The sequence below is a fragment of the Podarcis tiliguerta genome, assembly GCF_965153285.1.
Source record: "Podarcis tiliguerta genome assembly, chromosome: 5".
NCBI classification, from domain to species: Eukaryota; Metazoa; Chordata; class Lepidosauria; order Squamata; family Lacertidae; genus Podarcis; species Podarcis tiliguerta.
This window is the reverse complement of record NC_139538.1, coordinates 62,111,412-62,135,531: the sequence shown is the minus strand read 5'-3', so window position 1 is coordinate 62,135,531 and position 24,120 is coordinate 62,111,412. Positions and strand designations below refer to the sequence as shown.

Sequence of the window (24,120 nt, the reverse complement as noted above, 5' to 3'; positions counted from 1 at the left end):
AATCATTTACACCAGGGGTAGTTAGACTGTTGCTGAAGACATTGCCCCCCTTCCAAAGCCTAAGTAGGTCAGTTCCCAGGTACACCTGTGCATTTGTAAAGCTGGTCCCCTGCTCTCTGCATGATTTTGGCCATAGGTCAGAGATGGGACCTCAAGCCTAGGGGCCAAACACAGCTTGCCAGCCTTCCCCATCTAGCCCTCTGAAGTCTCCCCAGGCCACCCCCCTCACTAGTCCTGCTTTGCTCCTGCACTACTCCCCCCACCCCCAAGCTGGAAAATGTGATTGAGAGGGGTTAGTACAACCAGAATCTAGCCTTCGGGCCAAAAAAAGGTTACCCAATTCAGCCCTAATGACACATCTCATGCTCAAACAGAGGTCATGCTTCTACATATAAAATTATATAGGACATTCCTGGGTATATGAACACTATAAAAGCTATGGGCGGCAGGGGGGGGGGGATAGTGAAAGGCAACACAGCATTCGGGTGTAAAAAGATTCTCCGCTCCTGTCATTGGTGAACCATGAACACAGCCATCTATTGCTTGGGAATATCCTGCACCATTGCTTTTAGTCCTAGCATGAATATTCCTTAATGGATTTGACTATTCCTTCTTACGGCTCTCATGCAGTTTCCTCATACAACCCTAGGTAATGCTTTCATGCTGTTGCTACATATTATGAGTTTCATACAATGCTGTAGTCAATGAAGATTATTTTGCCAAGATTATCTAGGACACGTATCCAGTACAAACACTAACTAGGAATATTACAACATTTTGATACATGGATTTTTGTAAGAGCTGTAATTGTCCCTGTACTAGAATAAGATTGACTGGCTAATTTGCTCGGGAGGAAAGGAATATCCTAACAAAGAACCTTGGCCGTTTTAATATGATTATACACCACTTTAAATGTACTGTTCCAAAGAAGGACTGGAAACAGTTTGATACTTGTACAAACATAATCTTTTCAAAAGGTTTCTGCAAAGCCAGCTAGGCATTCTAAAAATCCTGAACTAGCAGAGAGAAATATTTATTTACATTCCACCCACTGCTGAAGCACAATGATAGTTTTAAGACATCTCTATTTTCTGTTAAAAGGCTAAAGAGGCAATGCTACACCAGTCTACTCAGAAGTAAGTCCCATTGAGCTGACTGGGTCTAATTCCCAGTTAAGGGGGTGCAGGACTGCAACCTATGGAACATACCCAGATGGACAGCAACAAAGATTGGGGGGTGGGAGGGGGTGGAGGCCAAGCACCATGAGAAATGGTTGAAGGAGTTGTGTGTGCTTAGCCTGGAGAAGAGATGATTAAGAGGTGATATGATTGCCACCTTCAAATATTTGTAAATAAATTACCCTATTTTTCGCTCTATGGCACACTTTTCCCCTCCTAAAAAGTAAGGGGAAATGTGTGTGCATCTTATGGAGTGAATCCAGGCCGGAGGCGCTGCTCAAAGGGAGCGCTCTTTAAAGGGAGCACGGCTCTTGGGGGAGCCTTCCTCCCCCTGCCCAGGAGAGGCTGCGTGCAACTATCCCATAAGCCAGGACAGCAAGTGTTCTCCTACTCTCTCTGTGCGAAAGCCTTATGCGCAAGGAGGGCGTAGGCAGCGGAGGACCTCTACTCTCCCCGCTGGTCCCCGGCAAGGAGTCATGGGACCGCCTCGCCGCTTCCCCCATCTGCCCCCCTTCTCCACTGGTGCTACGCTGATTCTCTTCCCCAGAAGATGGGCTGCCTCTCCCAATCCCGGGACGCTCTCCAGAATCCCTCTGGATTTTGCTCTCTCCCTCCAGCACTGATGGCAGTTCCCTGACACATTATAAACCAATTCTGAGCTGAGGACAACATGGAATAATGGAAGGCCAACACAAAAAGTATAATTTTTACAGTGCTGCTGGACAGCATTGAACCTTATCTGTCAGCTGAGAGCTAAAATGTATTTAAACTAGTCTAAAATTGGTAACATGTACTGACTGAATGGTTAGCCTTCAGGTTTCTAGTAGTTAAATATATGAAGCTATCAGTAAAAACTGGAAAGAAATGTATCCCATTTGCTCCTGGAGATAACCAGTTATCCTTTTTTTCTGTACAAAAGCATACAATTTGTAAGACAGCTGCACAGGATATAAAAAAATACCATGCAGTATTTTCTTTCTGAATTTCTTGGTCAGCCATAATTGATGTTTAGAGCATTATACTGACTAATTTGGTTAAAAATTCTACCCCAAGGGACAGCCCTCTGAAATGAATGGGTAACTACATTAAACATGAAATGCCTTTGTCAGGAAGCAAAAACTATTAAGTAATATCAATTAACACTAGCATTTATCAAAAATTTACGAAAAAGCAGTGTTACATGATATGCCATTTGCATGCAATAATTGCGCAGTGGAAAAAAAGGACAATGGTATGAAATAGTTGTCTCCCATTAAGTATCAAGAGTCTGTCATCTAAAAATTCATTCTGGCTCCCACAATATAAATATAGTGAATTATTTTTGCAGGCAATGCCAGAAGTCAGCAAGCAGTTACTGGTTTTCGCCAACCAAAGCATGACTCTTTCTGTAGGAATTTTCTTTCAAATAGATAAACAGCGATGGACAGAAAATCCCTGTTGCTAATGGAGTATGTATGACAAACATATTGAACATGCAGCTAATATTGTAAATAATGTAAAGAATTGATATATCAAATTTCCCCCAAAATTGTAAATTACATTTAGCAAAAGCACATTTCACTATCTAGTATATAAATAGAAATAAAAAGTTTCCAATTTCTACTGCATTAACTGAAGTCTCAATGCAATAAGCTTAGAATCTCAGCTAAAGCATCCATGACAGACGGCCATCTAAACACTGCTTAAAAACCTCAAAGGAAGGAGAGAACACAAATTCCTGAAGGAGACCGTTCCATTGTCAAACAGCTCTTACTGTCAGATTTCCCCCCCATGTGTTTAGTTAGAATGCCCTTTCTTGTAACTTGAAGCCATTGGTTCGAGTCCTACCCTTACCTTAGGTAAGTATTGTGTGAAGCAACAAATGAGTAGCATTTCCAGGGTTCTTAGAGTTGAATCCAACTAAGTCATTGCGTGAGCGGAATAACTTCTGTCAGAGCAACAGAACTTTGCCTCCTCTCCCCCTCAGCATGTCTCTCCCAGCACCCCCAAATCTGACCCAGAGGATCCAAATACATGAGGAGAGAAGACAGAGGGGAAGTTTCACTGTATGAATGGACAACCCTTAGATATTGCAAACCATATAGGGGAGGGCCGCACCTCAGTAAGAAAGGACCATAGCTCAGTGACAGATCACCTGCTTTTCTTGCGGAAGGTTGATGGTTCAATTGCTGGCCTCTCCAAGTAAGACCAACAATTTTCCCAGTCTGAAACTCTTTGAGAGGAGCTGCTGTTCAGTACACAGTCTAAATAATACTGAGATAAATGGTCTGACTTTGTATAAGGCACCTTCCTTTTTTTTCCTATGAAAATTATCTTATCTTAAAAGTAATATGTGAAAACAAAGGCCTTAATATAGCAGAACCTTTGAAATCAAATTTTTACGCCCCTATGAACTGTTAAAAGCGGTGGAGTTTTCAAGTCAACATTTGCCAATATATATACAGTGGTACCTCGGGTTACATACGCTTCAGGTTACAGACTCCGCTGACCCAGAAATATTACCTCAGGTTGAGAACTTTGCTTCAGGATGAGAACAGAAATTGTGCAGCAGCAGCAGCGCAGCAGGCCCCATTAGCTAAAGTGGTGCTTCAGGTTAAGAACAGTTTCAGGTTAAGAACAGACCTCCAGAACAAATTAAGTACTTAACCCGAGGTACCACTGTACAGCATTGCTGCTGCTGCTGCTGCTACTATTTAATATATTTATATCCCACCTTTCTTCCAAGTTGGCAAGTGTCCCATATTTTAAAAGAATCAGAGGTTGTTAAGAAGAAAAGGAATGCCTTATTTCAGAATAGGACCCAAAGTTCTACTGAACTCTGAACACATTAGCACATATCTTTCACTTCAGAGTACAGGGCTACCAAAGCAAAAATAAAAATAAAATAAAAAATAAATACAAAGACTTCAAAGAAAAGATCTATAGTGTTTCTGATTTTATGGTTTTAGCATGTTCCCATCGTATAATTGACTGAGTGGCTTTTGTGATGAATGGATCATCTCCAAACTGATATTTAGAGCAACGGGAATGTTGTCCTCCTTTGAACAAACCGGAGACAGTGGTTTGAGATTGCTTTTGATTGTGGAAACAACGCAAGAGAAAAATGGGGGAGATCACAAAACAGAAGGAACAAGCAGGGGGTGGAGGGGGAGAGGAAGAAAAAAGAGGCAAAGCCTCAAAAATATACAGAAAAAATATGAAATTGAATCAAATAGTAAGATGCCAAATGCATTTCAATAAAGACTTTCTTCAGGATTTCCCAGTAAAGCAACATCTCTCCCACATGTTGCCTTATAAGGAAAAATGTTGCCTTGCTAGGAAAGGTGTATTTTTGTGCCCTCAAAAGTCTTTAAAGAACTACTTTGGGCATTTTACTACAGTGTTGCTATTGCTACAGTATTAAATTTCATTTCCCTCCCAATGTCGTTTTGATGCTTTGCCCCTTCTTATTTTGCTTTGCTTAATCTTCTCATGGAAAGTTACAGTAGCTGCTGTGGCTGATGAGAGGTAACATAAATGTCTCAGCAAAAAAAGGTCATGCATACAAAAGGACACTGAACATGTCTCCCATGGCAAGTATCACTATTCAAAAGAATATTGCCAGCTGGAAATGCAGATGACTCACACATACAAATGATAGAAACTCCTGCAGTATCTGAAGGTGAGTTATCATCCTTCAAGGGCTTTGTGTTCTCCCCTCATCTCTTACTCTCCTTCACTCTCACTCTAAGCTTTTCTCATTAAAACTGGGGAAGGTAAAAGGTAAAGGTACCCCTGCCCGTATGGGCCAGTCTTGACAGACTCTAGGGTTGCGCGCTCATCTCACTCTAGAGGCCAGGAGCCAGCCCTGTCCGCAGACACTTCCAGGTCACGTGGCCAGCGTGATGACGCTGCTCCGGCGAACCGGCACCAGAGCAGCACACGGAAACGCCGTTTACCTTCCCACTATAAAGCAGTACCTATTTATCTACTTGCACTTAAGGGTGCTTTCGAACTGCTAGGTGGGCAGGAGCTGGGACCGAAAGAAGGGAGCTCACCCCGCCATGGGGATTTGAACGCCGACCATGCGATCGGCAAGTCCTAGGCGCTGAGGTTTTACCCACAGCGCCACCCGCGTCCCCAAAAAACTGGGGAAAGTGGCTACCAAATAACAAATCAATGATTAAGATATCTGTTATTCACAAAAGTTTAGTACAGCGGCTCTCGCTACTGTTGACTTAGCAAAGCAAAGAGTCTCTGTCGCAACAGAATGCCATCCTGAGTCAGTTCAGGACACCTGCTCAACACAGTTAAGTTATACCACTGCAGTGGTACAGGAGGCCCTCTGTCACACTCAAAGCAATTAAGCATCTCCTTGAAAAATAATTGAGAAAAAGAAACTGGGCTAAGGTTTGCTGCACCAGAAAACTACTTAGAAAAACAGCGCAGCTTCTTGAAGAACAATCACAGCATATGAAAGTGCTTAATTAGTTTTCTGTGGATTATGGATAAATACATGTGAGCTGCTAATGTAATCTAGATACCCCCGTTTCATAATGCTGCATGCAGACCACTAAGAAGATCATGTTTAGCCTGCAACAAAACAGTTCAGAGAATTAAGCAACATGGCTGCTTTCCACAAGAGCATGAGTTTATAAGAAAACAAATAAACTAATTTATTAAAACCACCCAGCCACTGCTGCCATCTGCTACCACCAGCTAGTAAACCTGCCAGTTCTTGTCAAAGGTTAAGGGCCCCATCAGTAAGCCCTATGCCCAGGTTCCTCTCAAATACTGAACAAACCCTTTACCCACTCCACAAACAAGATAAAAGAAAACCAACCATGTGCGTATGTAATCAAAATCCTCACCCTACCTCGTTGAATCTTGTCACCAAATCTTCAACAGCATTGTGTTCCTCATTTGGGGCAGAAAGAAGAGTTGCGGAAATAGAAGCCTTAAGAGTTGATAGTTTGCTCTGGCATTCAGCATTCCCCAAATCTCTGGTTAAGAAGCAGAGGTAGTCGATTGGCAGTACTTTTCTGTAGAGATCCTGCTCCTGCTCAGTCAGAATACTAGCAACCTCCTCTGGAAACTGAATGAGGTGCTGAAGTTCTACCAGTTCTTTGCTGACACCAGCTACAGTGGAAGCAAGGGCATTTGATCCAGCCATAGATGAACTCAATTGTCGTTCTAAAAATAAACAAAATGCAAAATTTTAAAAGAGGTAAATTTCCCCCTTCCACCTATTAACCAGAATTTCACAATAAATGCATGACATATTATGTGGGGTTTTTAAAAACCCAACTTAAATATTCCATTATTACAAGTGGATAGCACCTGAAGTTCCGTTTTCAATATCTATAAATCATTGTCCTCCAACACAGCTGCATAAAATTTCCTGTAACACAGGCAAATTACACTTTTGAGTAGACAGCATCAGTCTATGGATGATGAACCACTTTATCACCTGCTAATGCAGCAATCATGGCAGCTCACCAATTGATGGCTGTTGCCAGCTATTTCATATATCAGGCATAGGCAAACTCCGCCCCTCCAGATGTTTTGGGACTACAGCTCCCATCATCCCTAGCTAACAGGACAGTGGTCAGGGATAATGGGAATTGTAGTCCCAAAACATCTGGAGAGCCGGAGTTTGCCTATGCCTGCCATATATGAAGGCTGTCAAACAGTAAATTCAACTATAATGTCTGCAACAGCAATATGAACTTACTTTCAGATGGGCAGTAAAATAATTGTATCTGCTTCAGAAATGGAAGGGGTTTTTTTGTATTTGTTTTGCTCTAGGATAACTCCCAAGTGGCAAAAATAATTGATATTTACTCAGTCACTCTGCAGCACCAAGTGAAGATTCCCCCACTTCTTTGTCAAGGAAGCACACAAACACACCACAATATGACATCATCACAATAATAGGGGAATGTGAGTAAAGTTATTCCAAAGTGAACAGGAAACTATAGTGAAGAACACAAAGTAAATAGCTAGGGTTCTGTGTGCCCAACCAAAAAAATAGGCTTGGTGAACTGAGCTGGCTGAAATTTTCCTTAGTAAATCTGCATAGTGAAACTAACAGAAATTTTGTACAGCAGTGTATGAGACTGTGGCTCTGAGAAGCTAAGTCAACCATTCTTCCTTTTACAATTTATTTGCTTGTGTACTTATAAAGTTACTACCATGAAACATACTACAATAAGACATACCCCCACTCCCAGAGGCACAGAATCATGCAATGGAAAGCAATATAGGTAGGGAAACAGAATAAGAAACATAACAATGAATTTTAATGGCTACCATCATCACACAGAGTTCAATGGAATGCACAACTCAGAACATCTGATCTAATGGGAACTCCAAATAGGAAATCACTGTCAAATAAGTATTGTGTTCAAAAAGAGTACTACCGTTTATGTTGCCAGTACTTAAAAAAAATATCTGTGTTGATCAAGGTCACTAGCACAGGTATGCTAACTGGCTTGCCTGGTAAACAAGCAATCAAGCTGCAACACAGCTCACTCACATTTATGTTTGATTATTGCAAGAATCTCTACCTTCTCAACCCAAAGGAGGGCCTCTGAAAATGATCTCTTGCAGGCTAGTGTGGATTTAACACTCCTAACTTTCCCTTTTCTGCTTGCTTTCAACTAATTCCATTCAATTCAAGTGCAGCCTATTCCTTTCGCACAGGTTTAGCTCGTTCCAAAGTCTTCCTCAGTAACAAACCTATTGAAATCCTTCCTCCTGAGCAAATCACTCTCTCTCTGCCTCTCTTACCTCACACGTTGTGAGGACAAAATCAAAACTCTACAGTTTGAGAACAAACAGGCCAAAGAATTCTGAAGATCTTTGAAAACAAAGCTTTTATCTTGGTCTCCACATGGTACTCTTTGTCCTCACACGACTGCACCTTCAATTCATTCCTGTGATGAAAATCATAACATTGGAAGTGGTTATATGCCTGTCTCGTTGCAAGTTTAGACAAGAGATTGCACAGCAGCTCACAGAAGCAAGCTAAAGGGCTCTACAGTATTGGTGTCAGGCCACATCTGAACTTGACTAGAATCCTCTGCCCTCATCTAGACCACTAGACAGACCTAGAACTCCAGTTTGTTTCCCTTTTATTTTATAATAGGCCTTTTAATCTGTATTATGGCTGCTTCCATTTAAAGGATTAGTGTTTGCTTTTACAATAGGAACATTTCTGGTTGAAAAACGAAATTGGAGGCAACGGATGTCCTTCACCAAAGTGGTACCCATACAACTAACGGGCACCACTTGTGCCACGGGTTGAAGGTAAACTCTCACAGTCACTTAGAACCATTATCATGCTTAAATGATACCCCCCCCAAAAAAACCCGTATTTAGAGTATCTAGAGGGGCTAATCTAATGACATTTCCATAACTACCGTATTTTTTGCACCATAACACTCACTTTTTTCCTCCTAGAAAGTAAGGGGAAATGTCTGTGCGTGTTATGGAGGGAATGCCTACGGGTGGCATGCCTATGGATTTTCCTCCTCTAAAAACTACGTGCGTGTTATGGTCGGGTGCGTGTTATAGAGCGAAAAATACGGTAATCAATTCTGCACTCCATTTTGGCAACCACATCATCCATAGCTTTTTCTACATTGTTGCTCAACATCTTGCTCCAAACTTTGTGAAATCTTGGTTGGTCTTGATAAAGGCTAGCTACAATTTCTGTGCTCTTTAGCTGCTATGACCTTTTCTGCCTCTCTTATTTTTCAAATCTCACTTGCCTCTTGACACTGCTCATAATTTTTGCATTACATACTTTCATATTTGCATGTCAAGCTGCAAAGCCCTTCATTTTTCTTTTAAGCTAATTTTATAAATAAGCATTCAACTTATACAAACTGTGTGACTTTTGTTAATTCTCCAAACCAAGCACTCATATTGACCTTTCTGGGTCATTGCTGAATTCCGCAACACCAATAAGGTAATTTGGTTCACTGCAATATAATCTACTTTACAAAACTATCCAGTAAAGATCCTAATACTAGTGATATGCCTGTAAGATATGGGTTCATGGCCTTGTAACACTATTCTTCCCTGAAATGTTCTATGCTACATCTGATTTGTCTGCCTAAATCTTCCAGTAAGATATTTCTTTATACTTCTCACAATCTGCAATGTTTATCATTAACAAGACACTGTATTAATCTGTTGAAAATATGAGAAAAGCATAGTTTGTTGCTGGAACTCAGCACTACAGCTCTGCTGCTACAATGGCCTTCTGTGCATGTTATAGACTCTCATCTCCTCCAACCCACAACATGCCCTCCAAATCAGTTCCACAGTTGCCGGAGGAGAGGACATGGAAGTCCTGGCATGCCAGCAGAACTGAGGGTACACCACCTTTCGTTTTCATGCTTTAAAGTTATGTTTCTTCAAGATGCTACTGCAATTTTTTTTTTTTTAAATTACTTATGCTTTGCAGGCTGTGCAAAGATTAAAAAAGACTAATTCTGAATGAAATGCATAAGAAAGTAATCTCTCCAAGAACAGCCTGATGTTTTGTATTAAGAAAGCCAGGATTTTGCTTTTTTAATGTTAGTCAAGTCTGCATAGACATACTGGGGACAAACAAGTTGTTTCAGTCTGATACACTATAAAATAACTTCTCTCAAGTGAGGACTGTAGGGAGGGAGGGATATTTGCTCTCATAACTAACTCTTAGGTCTAATCATGCCATCTAAAAACAAAGAAAATTTACCTCAGATAAGTTGTCGCTTGGACTGTTCTGAATCAGTCGGCCAGCAAGTTGCAATTAGTCCATGCTTGCCTAACCCTCAGTCAGAAAGCAATGGCTTAATGTCCTTGCCTTTTTAAAGTATCTACATAACTTACACATTATCATGTTATCTGAGAAATCCCATAGGATGAATGTGTCTCAGGCTTATAATTGCTAGTTACCCCCCCCCAAAAAAAAGGCACAATGGAGGATTAAAAAAAACCCTTTTTTGGCTGGCCTCATTCTTTAGTTCAGCTCTCTTGTCATTTTTGTGGCTGGAGAATTTGTATGTAATTTATATAAGTTTCCCTCTGTATGAAAGCCTGGGAATTTTTTAAAAACACACAAGGGAGTGTGAGCCAAGATTTTTTTTTCATTTTTCTTGTCTTTTTTATTGTAAGCTTGGTTCTCAATACTGCATCTCTGTTCTGTCATTTCCCCTCCTACCTCATGTCTGTGTTCGCTAATAATGACTGCATATCAGGGTTTTACTTATTCCTATACATTAGCCTTCATAAACTTGGCTGGTGGCCTCCAGTTGCTGGCTGGCGTTGATGGAGTTTTGTAGTTCAAAACATCTGGTGAACACCAGCCAGATTGGCAAAGGCTGCTCTATATATCAACAGAGGAATTCGCTATTTCTTACAATCTTTGCATTAAAAAATCTAGTTCATCAATGGTTGTTTTTTTCTTTTCTTTTTACCCTGAACACATCACCATGTGTTACCGTTGTATTTAGTGAAGTACATTGGTCACACGTTTCAGATCATGAGAGTTGGACATTTCAAGAAATTGTAATAGCATTTTCAGAAAGCTAGTATATTTAACCGGAACTTTGGTTTCAGCATTGTTTCCTGCTATAATAACTCTAACCTAGATGTTCTCGACATAATTGCTTCTAATTTTAAACCAAAGCAGTGCAGATGAAGCTTGTAGAATTGTGACCCAGATTTAACATTTTTCAATTATTTAAAAATTGCTCAATACAACAGTCAGAGATAATGAGGCACAGCAGTGTGGTAATAGCAATCACACTCTAAAAAAACAAGTAATGGTAAAAGTCAGGCTCTTCCTGCAGAGTTGAAAATTGCCTTGCTAAATTGTTTTGTGACCCCATTTTATAAATGATGTGATATAGTGCCTATTATATGAACAAAACATCTTGGGAAAACTCAGTGATATAATACAAAGCTGGAAAGGCAATCCTGCACTTTCTTTGAAGGTCACTTGGCATTGGCTTACGGTTATGGCCCCTAAACTGGAGATTAGTCAACTCTGATTTATAGGGTGTTTCTGAAAGGTGCTGCAACAACTTACCTCACCAAAAATTAATGTTAATAATAATCAAGAGTGTATCTGTTTCAACAGTGTCTCTGTTTCTATGGGGCTCTAGGATGCAGAGAGCTGAACACCCCACCCTCCAGCAACTTCATCCTTATGTCCTGAATTTTTGTTCATCTCCTAACAGGATTCGGAGAGTACATCAGTCCAGGGGCTCACCAAGGCTAGAATTCAAGATCTGGTCCCACAGCCAGTCAATATACGTCACTCAAAAAGAACTAACTAGACGAAGGTGTGTTCTACCTGCTTCAAGTCTTTGAATATACTCACAAAACAAATTTAGGAATTGAAGTCTCCCTTCCCAAAAAAGCTATATCCACTAGCTTCTTCTACTGACCCCTGCTGTCTCTTCTCCACCACCTATTTCCTTTGTCATGGCACCAATTTGGAACAACCACAAGCGTGTGCCTGCTCTGCATGTGCATGGTGTATTTTAAGAGGCTGTTGTACAGAAACCAAACAGCGTAGCTTCCTTTTGTTAATTTTACTGACTTACTGATCAGTGCCAAAACAAAGATAATTTTCAATAGTTGGTGATTTTCTGTCGTTTGCAAGGTGTTCCACAAAATAGAATGGGTGGGAAGGGAGAGTTACTGCTTCCTTATTAATTCAGCAGTGCTTCTGTTTACAGAGCCTCTCCTCTTCCCAGAGGGGAGGGATTGTGAGCGGGAATCACTTCCCGTGCTCGGGGGGGGGGGCTTGGCCAGGCCAGGCCCCCTGCGTCACTGGAGTCCTGGGACCCCGTCATGCCCTCCAGACAGGCAATCCAGCTGGGTGAGGGGCATGGTTCAGTCGCATTTAAATGGCCGCGGGCCCACAAGCTCTTCCTTGTTTTGTCCCTGCTTCCTCGGATCTGTTCACTGCTGATTTAGGTCTATTCCTTGAATGGAATCAAAACTTTTATACTGAAGAAGTTTGACTACTACTCATTCTGAATCCTGCAAGGGTAAATAAATGCTTGTTGCATGCGGCACTCGAAGCAGAGAAACAGTGGGTTTGGACAGACTCCTCTACCACATTTCTCCTGTAAATCCTCTTCTCATAATGTTATTTTACTTTAACAAAAATGTCGGGGCACCATTACAAGCAGCGTAATGCGCAATGTGAGCTTGCCCCCACTGAGTAAAGTGGAATATTATATTGGCATTTCAAATGATGTGGGGACTATTTTACAGGAAAACAAAATGCTTTAGTTTTGTTTTATTTACCAGATTTTTATACTGCCTTCCAATATAAAATTATCAGGGCAATTCACAAAGTTTAAATAGAGTAAACATACAATAAAATGTTTTCAAATGTTTCTAATGGAAGTAGGTTACTACTAAGGTTATTATTGCACTAGTGAAAAGAAAATAATAAATAGCATTTAGCTTTCCCATTTAAGATGACGTTTCCCGTGCACACAAATGTGAAAAACTATCACAAACCATAGGGCAATTAAAATTATCCTAACTTTTATGATCTCCTACCACAATGACATCTGTTTGTGATATTATATAAGTATTATATCATGCCATTCAAGTATTAAAACCGGACAGCTATTATTAGCCATCTTTCTGGAATCCCAAAGACAGTGCCAGTAATTCTGTAATACAACAGCTATGTAATTGAGCTTAGTGACTCAATACAGTCTTCTTGATCCTGATCCTCCAGGGCATGGTTTGGATGTTCAAGAACATGCTGCAGGATCAGATATTCCCCCATTCACTCCTGCTTCCCTTCCCTTCCCCCTTCCACAGCTTATATAACCAATGATGTCCAAATGGAGCAAATTATGGTTAGAGCCAAACAGAAATTATCCGGCATGTGGGAGAATTCGTGGCTCCATGAGACTACCTTGAAACATGACTTGAAGGACTGGAAACATCTAAACTGGGCAGTGATTGTAGCAGAAGGAATGCTTCAAGTGATATCTAAACCCATTATTCTTAAGGCTTGCATTACTCACAAATGTTAACATTTGCGCCCACACCGCAACAAACAAGATATTAAGGGAGTGGAAATGTGTCACTAAGAATTGGAGCAGTGTGAAATAGAGAGAAATTTGATTCAGTTCATACTTAAGGCAAATATATCCAATTCTCACTTCCTGAAACAATATGTGGACTGAAACTGAAGCTTTCAAATTTGCAGCTCTCTGAATATTGCAGTGTTGTTCTCCAACCAAGTAATATGTACCAAAATGCATATACAAAGTAAAGTGTGCATAAAATGCATTGTATTAGAGAAAATTGCTCACAAATGCATATGCTGGGCAAAACTGCACAGGAAAAAAATGTGCATATTAGGAGAAATTCATGCTAAAATGGTGAAGGATTTATATGAGAACTTCTTAGAAAAAGAAATTGAAAATTGATATGGAAACATGGAGAACTGAACTTAAGATCAGAAAAACGAGAAACTGAAATTGACAAAATCACCCTTCCCTAGTTTTGAAGTCAACTGCAACTGTACAAGTCAGCCCCTAGGATTAAATAGTTGCAAATTATTCCAAATAACAATTGTTCGTTAGCAGAGAGAACATGTTTTATCTGTTAACTCAATTTTCTGAACGAAACATCCAATGAGAGTTAGTGATACCCGTAGAAAATGGCTAAACAACATTACACTTACAGTAGAGGAGTGTTTAGGCTCATGCATTTCAATGTTTACCTATATTAGGTGCAAGTGTCACAGGTTTGCTTGTTGTTTAAGCATAAAGGCTGTGATCAGAAAACCATGAATTCACTAATAGACAACTAAGAAAAAGCAAATACTGTATCTATATGTCAGGTGTTCCTTTCCACGGTTAGTAAAGGAAACCTGTACACAGGTCACAGTACATGATAGTAAAAAAAAACCCCTCTTCTTATCTCCATCTCAGAAACATTATTATTTTTTCCATTTTAAATTTAAAGGTCAGTGGCATATAGGCCATAGGAATATTAAGCTTACCAGTAAACAGAGTTGCTCTTTTGATTTCCTTCTAAAATTCCAAAAGGGCCGATACTTTCAAAAGCAGAAGAATATCACACAGTGCACTTGTTTGTCCTAGCTGTCAGGAGCAGCTGCTCAGTCTGAAACTACGAACTGTCAAAATGCACAACTAGCATGCTTTGTGTAAGCCACAAAGAAGACATGCGGAAAGGTCAGGTTACCCACTTCCCAGATAAAAACTGAAACGCTAAGAATCCAACGGGAGGTATTTTACATTTAAGGAAAGGTAGAAATTCCTACTAAGAGGAGCAATCCAATCTACAAGAAATCCAAGTCAAAGTATTTGTAAACCTGTTTGACAGCACAAGTGTATATACATGCCCAATCAGAAGCATGCTCCAGTGACTACAATGAGACTACTCCCAAGTAAGTGTGTGTCAGATTAGAGTCTTAGTCACACACAAAAAATAAGAACACTGACATCTCATGGAAATCAATGGGACTTAGGCTGCAGTCTTATACAGTATCCACTTACCTGGGAGTAAGTCACTGAATTGAATGGGACATACTTCTGAGTAAACATGTATAGGATTGTGCTCCAGAGCATGACTTGGAAGTGCACACCTTGTAATCAAGAATACTAAATTGATCTTAACATACAGGTAATATAATTTTTTTAAGCTGGGGGTATCCTAACCTGTAGACCTCAATATGTTGCTTAATTACAGCTTCCACCATCTCTGGCTGTTCACCACTGGACACAGCTTATCTAACCCTCAGTCAAAATGCATTATAATTATTTCACATCTAATACATACTGGTAAATTGGTTTAAATGAGTATTCATAATGTTATTTCTGTGTTTGAAAAAAGGCAACTAGTTTCCATGAGTACAGAGTTGTTTTATCAAGTATTCCATTATTGGTTTATGAAAAAAAGCTTTAAAAACATATGAATATGAACGTATAGTCTCACATAAAGGAGAGTTGCAGAGGTTCACACAATACATCATTAATTTTAGGGCTTGTCCACATAGGATATTATTTAACTGTTAATGCATTCCCACCCACCCTTTTGGAATTAGACCAGAGGAGTGCACATCTGCACATATTTGAATCTGTATATAAGAAGCAATTTCAGTCTTTTCCATTCATACTAGTAGGTATTCCCTTTCTAATTTGTTGATTCTATTACACCAATTAAGTACTGACAGAGCATTTATGCAAATAGTTGTGTGCGTATATCTGTTCCTCCATTCAGGAGCACACCAGAAATAGTTATGAGCATGGCTGGAAAACAAATGAGAACACTGAGGAATTAGTAGCCATTAAAATGGAAGTAACAGAAAGTGATGATTGAAGCCAGCCACCCCAAAATACTGAAATAAATGATATGCAGCCCTGAGTGCAGCAGTTTGGAGCCTGATTTCCCTCCTTATCAGATTATCCTGATATCTAGAAAGAGATAATCACCTCCTTTGATCATGGGGTTAGGAAACAGCAAACAAGCATATCGCTACATAAGAGATATTTATTAAGTTATATCTTCCATTTTTAATATGCTTAACAAGTGCATGATAGATGTTTGAGGTCGTAGAATCATAGATTTGTAGAGCCAATATTACGAAGGAGATTTGAGTATGGAAAGTGGAAGGGAAGGGCAGATAGAAGCTCAGAAACAGATGACAGTCATGTTGCCAGAGCCCAGATCCTGCTTATCTGCCGCAAAAATGCTGTCAGAAGGGGGCCAATTTGTGTGCAGGAAAGGATGGCTTAACAATTCCCCCGCCTCTCTTGCACTTCCAGGGTTCTAGACCTGCAAAATCATGGCAGGAGGGTGGGGAAGAGAAGCTGCAGTTTTCTCCACAGATTGCCTCCTTTGCAGTGCAAAAGTTGCAGTCAAGGTATGGAAACATAGCTTAGCCATGTAATATGTAGTTCAAGCCTTAGTAAGCTACATATTCTTCCCCAAAACAAAGAGTGAAGAGCAAAGTATATCTAGGTCATTTTGCACATCAATGCATTCAGCCATCTACAACAGAGGTACTTAAATATAACAATATTTATCCATCACAGCTTCCTGTTAACAATCTATGCACTAAAAATGGAAAATGTATTTATTTGATCCCTGTTTTTATAAATCTTTTGACAAAAGACCCGTTAACATTCAGGAACATAAACAATCTTGGCTATTTGATACAGAGACAGAAATATATTTTGAGTGTATCCAAAACAGTTATGACCTGCTCTGTTCTTTAACTCCAAACTCATTAAGGCCTTCTCTAACCCCACTACTTCACCTAATGTAAGCATATTTGAAACACAGTATCTTTATATAGTGGTGTGTTGACATTATAATCTAAAGTGTTTTACAATCCTTTAAAAGCAAGAAATTCTAGATGTACACCTACACACTTCTAACCTACTCAACAATGCAATGGCATGACTTGCCCTATATAGAAACCAGGATAGTTCACCCATGGACTTTTAGCTTTAATGCATGTGCAATACATTTGGGGTCGTTAAGGAACTGACTGGAGAGCATAAAAGCAAAAAACCAAAATCAAGCTGCCTGCTGAACTGTAATCGATGGACATTATCTGAATATGTCAACTCAGCCTTTGCATGCAATGCTTATGCTAGTGTTCTGAGCATTTCTTGTCCCCCCCCCCAAAAAAAACCCCACTTCAAGTGTCCAATTAAAATAAAATAAAACTACAAAAAAAAAAACAACCAGTAGAATCTTTGTAAGCAGAGAATTATACAATCTTAATTCTGGAATGTGAAAGCCTTTGGCTCCCATGTAAGCGAAATAAAAACTTTGGATCTACTGCTTAAGAGTAGGCTTATTGAAATCAATGGGATTACTCTAAGCATGACTAAGTCTGGATCTGACCCACTGATTTAACACACATGGAATTATTTAAATATATACAGTGTTGTTTTGAATTCTTAGAACTTGGGGATAGCATACAATCAGTCCAATAAGTTTATCATCTCCAATGTGGAGAAGAACTTGAGGCCATAGGAAGCCCCCATTGCCACACTGTCAAAGATGATTAAACTTCCCTTAATTACCTTTTAGCATGGTCTTTCCAGTTGATCCTCCTAAAATATTTAGAGTACCACTTCTAGCTCCCAGTGACGTGGTTGCTTCTAGTAGAGCTCCAGTGATAAAATTGGAAAGGGAAGTCCTGCGTAAAGTAGCACGGTATTCAGGATCTCTTTGAAAACATGGTGTCACGCAAGGGCCGTTGCCTCTGCAGCACCAATCTGCATGGTGTTGAGGTGTTACTGGTTCCCTCAAAGGGCAGCCCAAATATTCTGAAGTGTCTTCTGTTCCTTTTACTGACCTGAAGATCTGTGAAACACAAAAAGAGAGAAAGAAATTAATTTAACACTTGGTAGAAAAACAAATAATCTATCAAAATGCTGATCTTATGTATTGCACTAAAAAGTTATTTGAATCAAAGGTTATCTGATCACGGCTGTAAATGAAAAGAAGTGTTGCAGAAACAATAGACTGAAGTGGTCTCTCTGTAGCAAATGGTGGGTTTTAAAGGAGGATTTGAAGAAAGGGAGAGGCGGCGGAAGGAAAAAATCCCAGCATAAACAAACATCAGGAGAGAACAAATACGAGTTGTTTGAGGAAGTACCGTAGTCTCTCTGAGCATACCTGTGAGATGCTGAGAGGAGTCGAGTAGGAGGAGTAGAGGTTACAAGAGGTAAGAACAGAAAAACAGGATGTGACAGACCTGGGGAGACTTCTGAAAGTAGCGACAAGGAGTTTGGAAGAGTGCAGGGGGGAACAGGAAACCTGCGCAGGGATCTGAGGAAGGGCTTCACATTGACCAAGTAACAAGCCAGGTAAATGATTTTAGCGACAGGATTCTGGGGACTTGAATGAATGGCCACTTGTTTTGTCCTTTTTAACACAGCTAGCTGTCATGGGACTTAATGGCACTGGGTGTTTTTATGGGTGTAGTCTCTAAAATGACACATCATGCTCTTGTTGAATCTAGAGGCCTGAACTCCTCCTAGTGTCTCAAAAACCCTAGGCTTAAAAAACAAAACCTAAAATCCTAAATTGCTTCCGATAGAAGGGTTTCACAACAGAGGAGTGCTATTCCTTCAACTTGTGCATTTCAACATACTAGTTTATATAAAATATCATTTATGGTATATTTCAAGAACTGATAATTAGTGCATTTGTTAATGTATAAAGTCAACAATTTCTGTAAGTCCTGCTTCCTTCCATTGTCTGACGGACAGAATTGATCTGCCAACTAAGGATAGCATTTTGTGTATTTTGTTTAAATGGGCTGTGGCCCACTAAAGCCCACAGTATACCATATATATTTTTAGTCTTCAAGGAGGCTCAAGACCCTTCATTCTTTATAAAATAAATAATTCAGAATGTATTTGCAAAGTCACCCCTAGATACTGTTATTTAGTAAGCCGGAAGACAGCATTTGTGACACATAAGGTTGAGACAACCTGACCTTTAAAGATTATCTTTTTTTCTGCAGAGCAGAAAGGAAGGTCTCTGGTCAACCAGAAGAATTAATCATATTCTTAATTATTGCAAGATAATATATAGGGGTGAACTAGTGACATGGATTTGTAAACCTTTTAATAACAGAATGCTGAAAAGCCACATCAGAACTCATCTACTTTCTAAAATTTACACCACTGTATTTTCATATTATTTAATTTTGTTTCATAAGTCAATTGTAGAGCAACAACATTTTCCCATGGTGGCTTCCAACATTTTAAATAATTTAGAACTACATACAAAGTAATCACAATACTAAGAAATGTAGTTCTAAACACTTCTATTTCACTTACTTATTTTCAATATAGCACAGCCATACAGGTATAAGAAAAAGAATTAAGAGAACAAGCTGAAGGCTTCAAGCAGCTTGTCCACATTGTAAGTCTGCACAAACTACACCCATGTCCTGGCTACATCCATCTCTGACTCTGCCAAAACTGTGGCATCCAAGTTGGAGCCAATATGAGTGATTTATCTGCAAAATGCAATGAAAACTGGTCGCAGTGATCCTCTGAGGACTCTAAACATTTGGTTATCTCTAGACCTTTATACAAAAAGTTCTTCATTGCTCAAAAGTGTTCTGCTGGCAGGGAAGTAAGTTTCTTTTTCATTGCCATGATCACCACGGAATCCCTACAATTGTTTTTTATTTGTCTCTGGTAGCACTCATTACAAGTTTTCCCTATTGCCTTTCCACTCCCTGCACTGTAGCCCAGTTGTCATCAGCTTTCCAGAATATCAGGCAGCTGACTTTACAATTGAGTCCAAGATGTTTCAGGAGGATTGCACCAACAGACTAAGCCCATCCCTGACTGTGACTAGAGCTTCCACAAAATGGCCAGCTAAACCTGTAGGAAAAGCCCCCAGAGACCTCAGGGAACCTTCTGGATTCATCAGCCTTTAAGGGCAGACCATAGCAATTGGTCCTCCATCCCTGCAAGCATTGTGACATCAGGTGTGATGCAGCTCCTACAGTGTTTGCAGGGCCTGCCAATCAGCTGATAGGTGGCTCTTGCAAAGCTCTGTGACTTGCAACAAGGCCCAAAGTGCTGTGACTGTTGGTGCTTCCAAACCCATGCTTTTGCAAGCATCGATGACCACAGCAGCACTTGCAAAGGGTCTTGGCTTTGCAAGTATGACATTCTTGTTGGTGGTGCCTGAAAAATGCTGAGCCTTTCCCACTATAGTTTGAAACCATGCGGGCAAAAGAAAACAGGGTCACATGACAACATAGTGACCCCCACAATGACCTGCGGAGAGAGGTAAAAATCCAGTCCATGGACTGTATTCAATTCCTCCCCTCTGATCTAGCTCTTGCTCTTGTCCCAGCCCCATTCAAATGAGGAGGAATGACTGCTGGGAGGAGCACAGAGAGAAGAAACGCCACGGTGTATCTGCAACAGCATGACTGGATGCCTTCATCAGCCCCAGCTGCAACAAAAGATGTCTCTCCCTTATCGGTCTCTACAGCCACAGCTGGCACTGTAAGCTTCCAACAGTTTGACTTCACCCTCAAAGGTGCACTCCATTGTCTTCCAAGACAGACAGATGCCAACCAATCTGAATGCTCGGTGTGGCATATGGTTTTTTAAAAAATAGAACAAATCATAAAAGTCATCATTTTAAATGATAAAACCGAAGACATAAAATCAGAACCAAACTACACACCTCAATAAAACAAAAGACCCAGAGAAATAAAAGTGTGTAGTTCAGCTGGGGTTGAAAAGAAAACAGATTCAGGACCAGGAAAACCATCCTGGGAAGGGCATTCAAAGCTGGTGTGCCACTGCCCCCCCCCCCAAAAAAGAGAGAGCACTAAATCCAGTCACATTCCACCTCACTTTCAGGGGTATAGAAGGCAGAGAAAGATCTTAATACGTGCCAGGAAAAGGAACCAAGGTTCCTAAGAGCAAAAAACAAACAAAAACACCAGCACTCCAGATTATGCTCAGAAAGAAGCAGCAGTGCAGCTGTTTTAAAATGGACAAGTTTGTTTCTAAAAATCTGAAATACATGGGGGCATGGTATCTTTCCTGTTATTAGTAACTAAGCTGCACAATGGCAAACAGTGGTGAAAGTATGCAAAATGCCCCAGCATTTAACTATGCAGCAGTCTTCATCTCACCATCCTTTTTGCTGTACAGTGGTACCTCGGGTTACATACGCTTCAGGTTACAGACTCCGCTAACCCAGAAATAGTGCTTCAGGTCAAGAACTTTGCTTCAGGATAAGAACAGAAATCTTGCTCCAGTGGCGTGACAGCAGCAGGAGGCCCCATTAGCTAAAGTGGTGCTTTAGGTTAAGAACAGTTTCAGGTTAAGTACAGACCTCCAAAACGAATTAAGTACTTAACCCAAGGCACCACTGTATTTACATTCAATCAATCATCCCTAGTACACTTCTGTTACTTGCATAAGAAGTCTTCTTTTCTCTGAAAGTATTTGGCTAGCAAAAATAATTTCTAACGGCGGTAGTTGCTTTCCAAAACCTTTTAATGAAGTTGATATCTGTTGCTTACGCTGCATTCAAGTTTTTCTTAACTGCTAAAACAAAGAAACCTTTTGTTTGTAGAGAGAGGTGACAGTGGCTTGCTGCAAAGATGATATAAAGAATAATAATGTTAATCTCTAGTGGATGGAAGGAGACATTGGAGCACTTAACTGTCTCCAGAAAATGCACATTTCACCAAATGTTTTCAAAATAGTGTCTGGTTTTCTGCAGTGTACAAGAACTCCGCTCAATTATATGCAGAGATGTAGAAACAGGTAAATAAAACACATGCTCTTCTGGAACCTGATGTCCAAAGAAAATGGCAAGTGTAAGTAAAGAAAGAAAAGTATATTTTACTTGACAGTGTTTAACCATATAGCCCTGTGAATTTCAGAGAAGAGATTATATATATTTTCAATAAACTGTTGCCTGGCATGTTTCCAGTCCAACTTCAGCACACATTCAGTCATCACTCTCCGTTACTGTAAGAAAAACTATAAGAAACTGGGACAGAATAGTAGTTGACAGTGTCAGCTATGAGCCAAGAATCTAAAGTGCTACATAAATGCCAAGAATAAAGATAAGAGTCACCAGATGAGAGTCAATGCTAGAATTCTGGAAGGAATTGCAAACGATGGGCAAGGGGGCTAATTTCATTAGAGAGAAAAATACAAATTATTTCCATATAGTATCTGGCTAGGGAGCAAAAGATATAGAACAAGGATATAGGGTTCTCCAAAGATCTAGCTGCACATTTCATGCAGACATGTTTAAACAAAATGAAACCCACCTTCACCACATACACAAAAAAACCACACTTTCAAATGGGATTATCCAACAAAACAACAGCAAAAAATAATAATCATTCTCTCCTTGCTTCAAGACATTTCCTCAAATTCCTTCCTCTCCCAAACATATGTTTTGAACCCCATGCAGGATGAAAGTAGGTTGAAGTGGATTTGGAAAAGGAATAGCATCAAGTCCCCACTATCACTATTGCTGCTTATCTTCAAATTGCTCGGCCCCATGAAAGGTTTTCCTGGGATAAAAAAGGGACAATGGTTTTAACTACATGCATTCACATGCAACATGTAGTTTGTTAGGCTCCATTTTAGTCAACCTGAATGTCATTATTCTTAAGGAATTTTATTTCACCTTTAAACAAAATAAAAAAACCTTTCTTATAAGGTATTGCAAATGAAAATATTATTATAAGTTTGTGGGTGCCAGATTCCCCTAAATTCCTGGGTCCAGTAAGTGTTAGAATTTAATTAAGGTTTGGAGTATTAAGCAGGGTGCCAGACACTGAACCTATGGATTTAGCAAGTGTTAGAATATAAGCCAGGCTGGCTCCAGTAAGTGTTGGAAGTGTAAAGAAAAAGAAGGCACATTTTTTCATTTGTGGTGGAATTGTAAAATAATTAAAAATCATTGGGAAATGATTTATAATGAAATGAAATGAATGTTTAAGACAACCTTTGCTAAAAGACCAGAAGCCTTTTTGCTAGGCATTACAGGTCAAGATCTGCCAAATGAAGAGAGGAAACTTTTTATGTATGCTACAACAGCAGCTAGGATATTGGTAGCCCAAAAATGGAAAGACGACGAGATACCAACTAAAGAAGAATGGCAATAAAAACTAATGGAATATGCCGAAATGGTGAAGTTAACTGAAAGACTTAGAGACAAGGTCAATAGAGACTTTTAAAAAGACTGGGAACCATTTATGTTGTACCTAAGAAACATTGTAAAGAAGTGGACTCACTAGCAGGGTTTGAGTAAACACTTACAATTAACAAAATAAACATAGAGATAGTAATTGGAAAATAACAGAGTATAAGAGGTAATTTGAAAACAAATATGGCGTTTAAACGATAAGAACATAACAATATTCAATTTAAAGAATGCAATGTTAAGGTATAATAAAATATGCAGGAGAAGTTAATATGTAAAAAACCAGAAGAGAAAGTTGAGGGGAAATGGGGGGGGGGGGGCGGGAGCTGGCGAATTGTATTTTTATTTTTATTTGAGATGATGTTACTGTGATGAATATAAAATTGTAAAACTCAATAAAAACTATTTAAAAAAAAAAAGCCAGGCTACTTTCCTGATGAGATAATCGCCGAGATGATGAGCCATTAAGAAAACAAAGGAAATGTGCTGGCCTATTAAGAAAGCTAAGGAAAAGGGGTTCTGTGCAAGGCAGCAAATGGATGGGGCTCCTCTTTCAGCTCTTAGAGGACAAAGCCAGAGTTTAGTGTTTAGAGTTGGTTGTGATGTGACCTAGACTGGAAAAAGGTTGCCGGCTGGTAAAGACAGCAAACTGGATGGTTGATTTCTGGTTGAATCTAAGGCTGCGGTGATGGGAGAAACTAGACCCTCTTGGGATGTTAATGCTATGAACTCCTCCATCATAGGATCGGGTTGTATATAGGTGTAAAGAAACCATACATCATAAAGAAACCACAGTCTCCGCTGTGCCTCATTCCCAAAACACAGACCCTGGATGAGCGTCTGGAACCCCTGGAACCTCACACAGTTCAGAAATTGGGGCGGTTTGAAACAAATTTTTATCCATACAATTATTTACTGTCAAATGTTCTGCAGTGATAGGTTTCAAAGATGACACACTCAAGACGATGGACAAGCCATTCTTGGATCTGTAAACTATCTCAGTTGTAAAAGGTAAACAATCATAAATAACTTTTGGAAGAACAAGACTGGAGATATAGCTGGCCTGTAACTCTATATAAACAGGCCATAACTCAGGAAGGTGTTGCTAATCTCTCTCTCTCTCTCTCTCACACACACACACACAACTCAGAACAAAACCTTTATGTAACAATTATACAATGGAGGTTTCAGTGTTCTGACTGAACTATGGTAGTTGGAA

The 24,120-nt window shown here is 39.8% G+C and overlaps 1 protein-coding gene across 8 annotated transcripts in view; it reads right to left on the bottom strand.

The window, feature by feature from the left end:
* The window catches only part of PLCE1 (phospholipase C epsilon 1), a 127,673-nt gene that overhangs the window by 52,845 nt on the left and 50,708 nt on the right, over positions 1–24,120 (bottom strand). For 7 of the 8 annotated variants that reach the window (XM_083443655.1, XM_083443654.1, XM_083443651.1 and 4 more), the window contains 2 exons: positions 17,261–17,543; positions 6,034–6,350 (listed from right to left, as the gene is read on the bottom strand). In XM_083443655.1, the coding sequence (XP_083299781.1) occupies positions 6,034–6,350; positions 17,261–17,543 (600 nt within the window). Of the gene's footprint in view, positions 1–6,033; positions 6,351–14,202; positions 14,338–17,260; positions 17,544–24,120 lie in introns of those variants that run through there. The other variant, XM_083443657.1, reaches the window with a different exon arrangement.